Raw genomic sequence first — 12761 nt, 5'->3', positions numbered from 1 at the left:
ATTCATATTGAATAGGGCCTTAGGCCCTGATCTGGCAAACGCTTAAGTTTCAGCATGTTCCTAGATATTTGCAGGATCAGAACTTACTCCAAGGGTAGCTACACTGAAATCAATGGGACAACTCATAGGGTAAAGCTACTACTAAGTACGGATAAGAACAGTAGGAACTAGCCCAAAGTTATTGTATTGTATTGTAAATGGAACACTAAGTTAGAACTCCTGGAAAAATTATGAATTTTAAGAATGGAAGTGCTGACAGACTCTCACCATTGCTCTGACATGCACCATTAAATATCCTGCTTTATTTTATTTCTCACATGGAATAAAACTAATGCAGCAAAGTACTTTGGAGATGAAAAGCTCAATGTGTTAAATATTCTTATTGAATTAATAAGATGGCTAGTGCAAAGATTTTTTAACATTCTCAAAGTTTTTTAAATTTATTTTATGGCACAAGCCCCATTCAAATTATTGTGCTGCTCTTCCAAGGATTTCAGTTCAAAAACATAATTTTTTAAATAAGTTAAGTAAAAGGGAAAAAAAAATCTAGGCAAAAAGGAAAATAATGAAAACCCAGACATGAATGAGTTAACATTTTGTTGTTATTGTTGTAGTCAGCATTACACCAATGCCAGAATTTTAAGGGAAAGACTGAAAAGAGCCAATTTTTTTAAATCTTTTTTTTAAAAAATCAGTCCTATCTGTCAGAGTGTTGTCCAGGCTGGGAGAACAGCACCGGCAGGAACCTCAAATTCCTGACCAAACCCTCTTCCACACAATGCCTCCTGAATGAAAGGAACCCAGGCCTGGCAGAGATAGCCTGCTGTCAGGAACCAGCCCTGACGTTTGTGGACAGACAGGGCTGGCCTTGCAGGATGTCAGAGTAACAAACTGCTGTTCGAGATACTGGATTTTCACACACTCTCAGCCTGGATGTTTTGCTCTTCAGGTAATTAAACAAGGAAGCAGGGCTGATGTGTACGAGTCTGACCCCGGTGCTGTGGCTCCATGGTTCTGCATATCAACTTCCGCAAGAACTGCCTGGAGCATCAACAGAATCTTCTACTCTCTCTCTCTCTTTCCCACCCCCACCCTGCAATGCCAAGCTCTACAACGAGTCCTCTCTGGTAATGTGTGCTGCTGTCTTATTTTTTTTCTAATTAAGGAAGACTAAATTACTTGTACAGTCCCACCAGCCTTGCTGCCGCCTTTAAAAAAAAAAAGGTAAAGAAATGGTTACTTTCCGATTGATATCCCCATGCCTTTTATACATAATTGTAACAGCAGCAGAAGGTAGATAATGTGCTAAACTATGTGCCCAAAGGGCGAGGGAAGGAACCCTATAGGTATATGCTTTTATTGGGCTCATCATCCTAACTAAAATTACTTTTGAAAAGTGAGTGTTTTGTGATTTGCCCAACCATTGTTCAATATTTTAAAAATGAAGTTACTGTAATTTAATCATCATTGCTGGGGATGTTTTAGTTTGAGAACATGTGATAAATCATATAGAGCTGTAAACTAGAAAAATGGCTCCATATTTTCACTCTTTCCTCCCCAAAGAATTTAAAATCTGGAGTTATTGGCTAATAATTTCTAAATTGCTTGCTGTAATAAACACAGAGATTGCTTTGTGACTGAACTCATTTCTATGATTTTAAAATAATGCTGACACAAAATGATTTTAAAACATGCATAACATATTCCTGCTTCTTTTGAAAATCCATAGACCAGAATATTGGCTGAAAGACAGAGACCAAAAGAGAGGAATACAAAAACATGCCTGCTTGTCTGTGTTGAACACAAAGAACATTAAATGAAAACAACTGGCATGCTGCCAAATTCCTATAGAGGCAAAGAGATTCAAATAAATTGATTTCACGCATCACACTGACCTGGGATCAGTGAGCAGTGGTACAATACACTCAGAGCTCCATGTGGGGCAAGCCCATTAATGTTATCAGAGCCCTAGTATATTACCAGGAGAGAAAGAAAAACAAAACAAAACAAAACCCCTCTGCAAACTCAGAAAATCTTTTTGAAAAAAGAACTTGAAATCACTTTGTTTCAATTATTAATAAAGATATAAATTTGTGAAAGCAAACGGTCTGCACCTTAGAGATTACTGAAAATATATTTCTTTCAAATTAGAATTTCTATGAAAAACCATTTTTATATTACACACACTCACATATACAGTAAATGCACTCAGACATACATGCTGAACTTATGCTATATATATTTTTACATACACACATTCTCTACCCTTCCTACTTCTAATCATCGTTGCCCTCAAAATTAAATTCTTCTCTTTGAGTTTCCTCTTTTCCCCTCCTCCCTCCAATGTTTTATATAGATTATTGGCTATTTTCTTTGTACTTCAAAAGCTGGATTCCTGCCCACTACTTTCTTATTGGCTCAGAAAGTAAGCTGAACAGAATGGTCACCATTTACAACTGTTCTATCAACTTGACCTATAGAAAAATGTATCTTTGGAAGTCATGAGCAGTGATTTTCTGTAAACACACACACTCACTCAAAAATGACCCATTAGCAATCTGACTTTCTTATGATGAGTGAAATAACCCATGTGTGCTCTTGTCATCCATCTTTGTTTTTCATTAAGATCTCCTACACTGCAATCAAGAATAATGCCAACAAGCCACAGGTGTGCACCACATGAACAGATGAAAATCTGATTGTAAGGGGTGTGATGATGGTTCTCTATCTATAATACATTCATCCCAAGGTACTCTTGTACATCTGTTATATGTTAAAGGCTTTTTATTTAAATTGTAGCCTTAGAGAGATTTATGCAGGCAAGCAACTACTACTTTAAAGGGCAAAATAAATAAATACATAAATAAAAGACAGTGAAGTAGCAAAACCAAGGGTGAGGATGCACGCTTATCACAATGAAAGGAGTTTAGTGTAATAAGAAAAATATAAAAGGAATGGAAGCCATTTAGGAGGTTAACTTGACTCCACCATCTTTTTATTTTGTCTTTATTAGCTTTATTTAGTACCAACCAATAAGTGAAATATTTTGCTTTATAACGTTGACATTATTACCCAGGTTATTGCAGACAGACCAGCAGGTATTGGTCCCTGGCCCATCTCTATTTTTCATGAGCAACCAGATGATGTCTATACCCTTCAACATTCCATCTGAAAAGGCAATGTCTTCCGACCTTAATGGGTATTACATACATTTGTGAAACTGGGATGAAGGTGGCTAGATACATTGCCATTTTGGGGCAAAGTTATCCAGAGAAAGATGATACAAGGTCATTATTAGATTTCAGAAGACATATGATTCCATTCTTGGCCAACTTCTTAACTTGTTCAGCAAAATTTAAACCCAGAATTTACTGGAAGTTTAAAGTCACTGGCCAAAATTTTCAAATTAAGGTGCCTACAGTTAGGCACATACATGTGTATTTAGCAACCTTGCTTTCAGCAGTTGATGAGCATCCCAGCTCTTACAGAGATCTAATAATGCTAACCACCAATCAATGTGCCTCTTATCTAAGTAGCTACAGAGCAGCTTATCCATGAAAGACTTTAGTATTCACACATTAAGACCTTGTCTACATTAGAAAGTTCTATAGTTAAAGCAGTACAACACCCCCTAGAGTAGATGCAGTTATATCCAGTTGCATATGTGTAGAGGTACTGTATACCAGGTTAGCTATACTGTATGGAAAGGCAAATAAGCTACACTGGTATAAAATGACTTTATATGAACATTAATGCATACACACTAGGAGTTGTACTGGTGGCCTGACTTGACCCGTGGCAAAGGAGGTTAATTTCACATCCTCCCCATCCAGTCAGAACACTTCATTGGCATAAAGCAAGATCATTCAGGCTTTATGAGGATGACGTAAACTTCAGCCACACCACTATGTAGCAACAACATGAATGAAGCACGTTAGAAGACATGCATTCTGCCTTGCAGTACATTTCCATTTCTCCTACCTGTGCTGTATTAGCAATAAACCACAAGAAGCTACCCATTAGAATGCTACTGTGGTATACTTCAGGCATGAAACTCCTTAATTTTACATATAATTTGTTTTTAAAAATCCTTTATAAAAACAATATTGGAGGAAGATGTATGCAAAGTACTGTTCCACTGTGAAAAAAGTCCATAACAGAAAGATAAGAGAGGAAATAGTGGGGAAAACCTTTTCACAGTAGAAACATAGCAGTAAAAACATATAATATATATGGGAGGAGAAACGCTGGTAGAGGGGAAATAATTCTTCCTCCAAAGCCAGCTAAGGGAATCAGGAGTACAGAGAAGCAGCTTGCTTGCTTAGGACTGACCTAGGAATTAGAATTTAGTTTAGAATCCCAATTCTGTTTTTTAAATTATTTTAAAGGGTGCATTTACCCCAGTGCACAAAGCCCACACCAACTCTCCATACTATCTAGGGTTTAAAGTGGTGATGATGGTCTTCTGTTGGCCCTCTGAACGGGGATGAATTTCACAAAGGATTACAGCTGTGGTAATGGGGTAGAGGAGAGCGGAGATGCAAAGTGACATAATAGGATTTAGCTGCATTTAAAACTAAAGCGTCTAAGACTTGAAACCAATGAGCATTGACCCTATGGACTGTAGGATTTAGGCCTATGCTTGTTGTATACTATACTTTTACACCATCTCCTTGAACAAAGAAAGGTTCCCATTCTGAAAAGCTTACCTGTTTACCCAGAATTATTTAAATTCCATTTAATAAATATTTTGTTATTCTGCTCTCTAGACAACTGTTTCAGAAAATACCATTTCTTACTTACAATAAACACTGGAATTGTGATATAGCTTTCACACTTTAACTCCAAGTTTTGTTTTACACATATCAGATTTTTTAAGTACACCAAGAAGCACTCCATGACAGAAACAGAAAACTATCCAGACTCAATATCTTTTTATTCAAATCTATCACGGATTCCCTCTGTGATGTATTTGCCTAATACTCTGTCTACACCATAAATACATCCATGTCCGCAAACCTGGTTACAGTTGCCACTTCCCCGGTTTTCAAACATTGTTCCAATTCATAATGTTGATGGGACCTTAACCATGCTTCACAACCTGGCTAAAGCCATGTTGGTAACCGCATTAGGGGATACCCATATTGTATAACTGTTTTCCAGAGGTGTCTGAATTTGTAGAATGGACAGGGCCTTAGGAAAGTGCAATGCTGACTTATTTTTCCATTTGTCCTGGATTCTTATCTGATGATATTAAAACAAAGTCACAAATATGAAACATGAAATCTGATTAAGGCTTTTTGGAGGCTCATATGGGGCTGTAAGGGGAAATTTCTTTTTTTAATTACAGTTTACAAGGGAAGGTACGGTAATTAAAAATAGGTATGTAAATTATAAAAATCAAATATTTATCTTTTCCTTACCTTGACAAAATTCAAAGTTCCCTTTTTTCCGGCAGTCACCTATCACTAAACTCAGTGCTCTCCAAGTGTTTCTTTTGACAGATATCATTCTCCACCAATCGCTCTGCTAATTTCCTCTCTCCTTTTCTGACTGGGACAGATATTATGTTCACCAGCCCAGAGATCAATCTTTTCTATTGACAACAACAAATGAAAAAAAAAGAAGCACATATCACAGCCAGTTTGAAGCACCACACCCCGTTATTTGCATAACAGCAGGACTTTTTTTTAAAAGGAACAGAAATAAATGCTGTCATTCTAAAGCAATCATTACCCACATTTTCTCAGATAAATAAGGAAGTACTTTTAAATTTTATTAATTATTTGTAGAAAAGCTGTTTTATAAGTTAACACTTTACAACAGTCCGTGCCATAGATAGTAATCAAACAAAGGACGAATACAGTCTACATGTCAACATCTCATCCCTAACTCATTTCTCAAAAAGGTGTTTCTATTATATTTCATATAAAATAATAATATATACTTTACCTGGTCCAATAGATGCACTACAGAATCACCTTTAAACTAATGTGCTATGCGTTATGACCTTTACATTACACACAACACTGTTGTCTCTTCTTATGAGTAAACAAATTCCAAATAATGGGAGATCAAAAGTCATGCTCCTCCCACCTCTGAAAAACCACCCTAATTGCCTCAAAACTGGGCTACTAAAATACTTCATCATTAATATTCAACGATATTATAACAGGAAGATCTAGCATTGCTATAGTTAAGATTGTCAGCTTTTCCAAGACAGTGCTATGTTTTACAGGCCTTTCTAATTATGGTACAACAGAAAGATTTTCAGAATTAGGCACGCACAATTACATGCATGCTTCAATTTGCATCTACAGATCAGGTATCTAAGGACATAAATTAGGCATGCATACAGCTCTGGGCACACCTACATGAAAGTAACTGAAAATCTGGCCCAGCATTTCTTCTGGCCTGGGCCCATTTTCCAATGATCAAATTCATATTTACACTGGAAATCATAACCACTTATATATTTTTTTTAAAATCCTTACATTTTAAAGTTAAGACTTACAGAATGAAAAAGTTTACTACTTAAAGTACTTTCTTGAGTTTACACTCAATTTTGGTCTCAGTCCTCCAGCCAAACTTCTGTTGATTTCAATTAAAATTACAATGAAATGTCAGGACAGCATGACTTAAGGTGACCAGATGTCCTGATTTTATAGGGACAGTCCCGATTTTTGGGTCTTTTCTTATATAGGCTTCTATTACCACCCAACCCCTGTCCCGATTTTTCACACTTGCTGTCTAGTCACCCTAGCAGTACTGGACCCAAATTTTGTCAACTGTTAAGCTTTAGATGTAGCATTTTGACATTGGCATTTTGAAAATAACCATTGAAGTATGGCTAGGGTATTCAGTTTGAATGTAGTAATTACTTCTACATAAAGATATTTATTGCTATTTACCAAACTCTGCACTCGTTACCATATTTACCTAAGAGGCAATAAAAGTTCCCTTTTTATCTGTCCTCTAACATTAATTGTATGCTTTTTTAAAATGATCCTTAATATAAAACACCTCACATTTCCATGAGTGTATCCAATATTATATGTGAGGTTTTTTTAAATGAACACTTAGGGCCTGATTCTGACACTCTTGCTCATACTGAGGAGTATTTTACTGAGCAAGAAGTCCTATTGATTTCACTGAGATTGTTCAAGATACAAGGTTCTACTCAGCATAAGGATAGAAAAATCTGGCCTGTAGTAAGAGATATATATAAAAACTTACTCTGAATAATATTATTGCCTAATAGAACTCCAAGATAACAGCTTGAAGTGTTATCTGTAATCCAAGTTATAGTGCTAGTGTCTAAGTATTTCAGTAAATATAGTATGGAAGATCATACACACATTACAGAGAGACTTTTGTAATTACACAGGCAGACTACAACTGTTTAGGAAGGTATTTCTGCATCCATTACCTAAATTTGGATTTATGGCAGACTTGAAGCATTAATCTCATATTTTGTATTTAACAATATTACAATTAATCTTTTACCATCTTTCTACTAATCTTGCCCCAATAAACATGTTCAAATATGTTCATTAGGCAACATATATCATTTTATTTGAATCTACTGAATATAGTGTATTCCTTTTCATCAAGTGGGGGGGGGAATTTTTTTTAAAAATTCTTGCTGCATAAAACAATATATTTTGAGTTTCTTCCTTTTAAAAATCATATCCTCTCATCCTATCTTTTAAAAATGTTTTATCTTCCAACTAGTTCTCTGTTCCATCCCCTTGCACACCCTTTGTATGTGCTATACTTTCCAAAGTGATAATAGTATTCTGATAAATCTATGGTATGGTTATATATGTTGTTACTTTTTGCTTCCTGATTTATAAACTCTTGTTGCTAGAATGTACATGCAAAGTGTTCTGAAAGCTAAATTCCACTCAAAGCAGAATGGCTCAAACAATTTGTAGTCCTACAAGACTGTTATTAAAAAGGCTCAACATGTTGTATTACCATGGAAATTGTGGAAAACATACATTCCCAAACAAATATTACTTTTTCTCAATGGTATGAAGTAATGAAAACCACATGTGTAAATCTGCGATCCGTGCAGTAGTTCAAGCTGCAGCTAATACAAAATACAGAGAGTGAACTCTGCCATATAAAGGATTCTTGTTACAGAAATATAATGTGAAAACCAGATGCAGACAGAAAACCTTAATCACAGATGGGAATGTAATCACTGGCATACAGAATACTTTTTTGATCAGTGTTAACCATATGCGAAATGTATTTATTTTCTAAGGAATGCAATAACTTGAGAGAGCCTTCTATATGAATTTGGTTAACCTCATATTCACAATGCTTTTATCTTACTCCCTTCTCCCCTCAATATACAAGCTGAGCCAAAGTTTTAAGAGGAAGAGTCATTGGCCCTGGCAAATCATTTTTGTATCAGTTTATCTTTCAAAAATTTAATAGGATGTAAAGACTACACATATCAGAATCAACCTCAAAAGAAATCAAATGCAGTTACCCATTACTGTATTTCTCAGTTATTGCCAGAAATCCCTTCATCACCTAAGCACACTTCGCCAGAGGATTATATCACCATTTGGTTAAATTTTTCCTTGAGCATAATTTGTAGTTCTTCAGCAGTGCAGCAATAAAACCCTTTTTTAAAATCAGCTTGGGTTTTAAAATCATAGCTGAACTCCCTATTCTGATTAATCTCCTTTCCTCTTTATAACAAGTAAACAGTTGCAAAAAAAAGCTGTGGTGTCATCAGATTAAAACTTAAGTTTCCGCTTGAAGCACGTGGCCTTTATTCTAACTATAGGAAAGCATGATATAATGGTGAGGTGCTGAGCACCCCCAACTCTCACTGACCTCAGTGGAGTCCATGGGAGTTCAAAGACACTCTGCATTTGGCACGATCTGCATATATACTGCTAAAGTTGTTAATTTACATCGTGTCCATTATGTGGCCTAAGACTCAGATGATATCCTATCCTGTAACTGCTGGATGAGGATAAAGCTGCCAACCTGTTGGGTTTTATTGCTAGTGAACTCAAAAAGCAATTTCTGTTCAACTATCAAAGAAGATGCAAATACTATAATTTTGTGCACTTTTCATTCAAAAATATGTAAATATATTTTAAATTAGGTTCATCCCTCAGGCTCTTAACATGTTGCCAGTACAACCTAGTGTTACAAAGGTTTAGCACTCGTGAGCTATATCATGGAATGTCAATCCTATATATAGTTTGTCATCTGGTGCAGGTTAATTTCATTTTCCTAGATAGTAATTAAAATTGGTCATTACATTGGACTGCAAACTAAAGATCAATATAAGAATGAATTGCAAGTTTTAAAATATTTTAGAAATGGCTTCAAGAAAATAAAAAAAGAAGTAAAAGGTCAATGAGTTCTAGCATCTTTGTCTTAGTGCTAACTCCCATTAGCCTTAGCCTAGGTTAGATATGTACATCAAGGGGAGGACAGACACTTAAGGTATTCTGTCACTGGACTCACGGATTCTACCATGGTTTAACCTAAGGTGCCCCACAAAACATTTCCACTCAAGTTCTTCAAAGATACTTCTTGTAATGTTCATACCCCCTATGTGAAGCTTAAAATAAGCTGTTTTCTATGCTCAGATAACTGGCTTTTTTTATTAGAATACTGTACTTTCTATAGATTTTATGTATTCTTCAGGTAAAAGGTGCACTTAAAAAAAAATCTTGCCTATTTGACATTTTGTTTTGGAGGAAATGCTAATCAAAACCTTTTTTCCTGACAATGTGCAGCATTCTACTTCCAAAGCAAAAACGATATATATTTGAACGTGGTATACTTGACTTACTTCAGAACAATTATGCTTAAATTATCAACAGTCCCTCTCAGACTTTGACCAGATATATATTTTAATTTGCACAATTTATACAGTAAAGGATGCAGGATATATTTAAATAGGAAAATACAGCCTCCCAGCTGTAAAACAGCTCCATGTAATAAAACACGGAGAGAACACCATGAAAGCTCTTGTTTTGTGTAATTTGTGTGTGTGTGTGTCGGTCTGTGTCTTTTTTCCTCATCTAATTTCATCTGCGAGAGACTGTCCCTAGAGAACAAGAGAAGAGAGAACCAATTATATCCAGAGGCTGGTTTCTCCAAAATGAAGGCATCTGTTCCATGCCAATGACTTCCACATGGAAGAAAAACAGAACTTTGAAGGCATCTGTGTTCCTGGTTGATAGTCACAGATCTTAGGGTTTACAGTAATTGCCCAGCTGCAAACATGATTTGGTTGCTGCTGTTGTCAGCTGATCTCATCATACGCAAAAAAGAAGAAAGCTTAAGTCTTCTTTAAAAAAAAAAAAAAAAAATCAGTTCTTCTATAGTACTCGGACATGTCTTTCCCTTTTGATGAAGGTACCTTTAATGGTGAACGTGATTTTCTTGGTAGAAATTAGTTGTAATGAGTTTCTTAATAAAGACGGGAAATTATTTTATTGTGCAAGTTTTCTGCCTAGAGATATTATTTTTAGGTAAACTTGTTACTATAAGGTGTTCATTACTTACTAGCAATTCAGTGTGGTGTCTTATAGGCATTATTCAGAGACCAACATGGTTCACCAGCTGCTTAATCCTGAATCTGACCTTTTTCAGATAAACAGTCTCATTGAAAACAATGGGACTGCTCTCCTGAGTAAGGGCCCTGGGATTGCACATGGATTTCATATGGCAGAAATAACTAATGTGATCTTCATAATTCAAATCGCATCACTTTCAATGAGAGTGGACACTTTATAAAAGAAAAAATATATAACACAATATACTGGTGGTTCAGAATCATGCTATATTGCAATGGGCCTTTATGTATATGACATTATGACAGCTTCTGACATTTTCAGTCATATATTTGAGCTCGTATACACACAATTCCTGCTACTCTTCACTGTTAAAAACTGAAGAAATAGCTAACAAAAGCTTTATCAAGAGCAGATAGCTTCAGGCAGACATGTCCATTTTGAAATATCAAGACCTTTACAAATTCTCCAAAGGCGGACAGCACAGCACTGAACCCCACTTTAGGATCTAAGGACACTAATATTGCAGTTGCAATGAAAATAGTGAAACTTGAATATCAGACGTATAAAATATATTTACATACTGTAAACTACACTTACCATATAATAAGGATCATGGCTCCAGGAAATGTTTAAAGCACAAGAAATGAAGAAATGTTCCTTCCTTTCCTTCAAGATGTTCTTACAGTCCTGGAACAAAAAAATTCCACCTGTCCTGTATGATGGAAGCGCCTTGCTTTGCCTTTCTTCCTTTCTTTCACTGGGATCTCTTAGTTATTCAAGGGAATCCACTCTCCAGGACAGATGGAATTTTAAGGCCTGATCTTGACCCTTTGAACTCAATAGCAAAGCCTCCCAGGGACATCCATGGGAATGGGATTGGGCCCTTAAGTCTCAAAGATTGTAATAGATATTAATTGATTCTCTCTAAAACCTATTATAGTTGTGTTTACTGTAGCTGTACAAACACTATTCTGCAATCTGTTAGACCATGTCTTACTCAAAAGTACTTTTATCAGGGGTAGCCCTGTTAGTCTGTATCCACAAAAACAAGGAGTTCGGTGGCACCTTAAAGACTAACAGATTTATTTGGACATAAGCTTTTCGGAGTAAAAAACCCACTTCTTCAGATGCATGGAGTGAAAATTACAGATGCAGGCATTATTATACTGACACATGAAGAGAAGGGAGTTACCTCACAAGTGGACTTTAATGTAATGGTTGAAACCCTGGCCCCACTGAAGTCACTGGGAGTCATCCAAAATGTATCAGCACACATTACTATATGACCATACATTCTCTGTCACCCATATATAATTCCTCAGTATCACATGCAGTGCAGCATGCACAATTCAGTAGGGATGGATTGTTTATTTTCCATTAAGACCTGAGCTAATGACTTATCACCACCTAACCTAAGAAAGATGAGAATTCATGGTACAGATATGTTTCTCATCTGGGGACAAATCTGGATCCAGTCTCAAAATGAATCCAGCAGGATATTGATAAGAGCACAGGGCTGAGGTGGGAGGAAGGAGACAATGGAGACGACCTCCAAAACAAAGCAAGAGCATTTAGGCATTTTCTGGAAGAACACATTTTGATAGGAGAAAACGATTACAACTCCAAAGTGATAAACATTGTAACTTTGGCACCAATATATTCTGTTTCAACTTTGTTTCTTTCCAGCGGTTTGCTCATTATTGTGCACATAAAGCATGTATAAAATTCAAAAATAAAGCTACTGTGTGTAGTCACTGATAGGATGTTATCTTTGCTCACCTTCACTTTGCTTTGACATTGGGTTCAGAACGAGTTTCCAATATTAAATGGTTTGCTGATGGTCTTTTCAAATAATGAATAGCATGGTCTTGAAACAGCCCTGGCTCAATGTTTCGTAAGAGTCTGTGATTTTGCTAATTAAACCCCTTTCTACAACGTTCCTCTTAAATACTTTTAACAATGCCATCATTAAAAAAAAAAAAAACATCCTGGCACCACTATTCTTTGATAGCATACCCCCCAGGTGCCATTATCCATAAACTTGTTGGCAGCACTCTCAGGTTTCTGGCACCCGTATGCCTTAATCTCTTTGGCAGCAAACTCCACCTGGATGTCATTGCAACTGCTCTCCCTTAATCTCTGTTGGAGCACTTTTCCCAAATATCCTTTGCCATAGTATCATTCCGTCTCTTTTGAAGC

At 36.2% G+C, this 12761-nt stretch overlaps 2 protein-coding genes across 10 annotated transcripts in view; one reads left to right on the top strand and one right to left on the bottom strand.

Annotated features, from left to right (window-relative positions):
- The window catches only part of SLC26A7 (solute carrier family 26 member 7), a 795003-nt gene that overhangs the window by 487620 nt on the left and 294622 nt on the right, over positions 1–12761 (top strand). The window lies entirely within an intron of this gene.
- The window catches only part of RUNX1T1 (RUNX1 partner transcriptional co-repressor 1), a 148079-nt gene that overhangs the window by 120993 nt on the left and 14325 nt on the right, over positions 1–12761 (bottom strand). For 6 of the 9 annotated variants that reach the window (XR_012157132.1, XM_073330589.1, XM_073330593.1 and 3 more), the window contains exons 2-3: positions 11160–11249; positions 5424–5596 (exon numbers count right to left, since the gene is read on the bottom strand). The exons of 1 other annotated variant lie outside the window; for it this stretch is intronic. Coding sequence is in view for 7 of the 8 variants with exons in the window: in XM_073330589.1 (XP_073186690.1) it covers positions 5424–5511 (88 nt within the window). In the remaining variant the exon portion in view is untranslated. The remainder of the gene's footprint in view (positions 1–5423; positions 5597–11159; positions 11250–12761) is intronic. 2 more of the 9 variants (XM_073330591.1, XM_073330590.1) reach the window with 1 other exon arrangement.

Source organism: Lepidochelys kempii, chromosome 2 (assembly GCF_965140265.1).
Source record: "Lepidochelys kempii isolate rLepKem1 chromosome 2, rLepKem1.hap2, whole genome shotgun sequence".
Taxonomy (NCBI): domain Eukaryota; kingdom Metazoa; phylum Chordata; order Testudines; family Cheloniidae; genus Lepidochelys; species Lepidochelys kempii.
The sequence above is the reverse complement of the archived record's forward strand: the minus strand, read 5'-3'. Positions and strand labels throughout refer to the sequence as shown.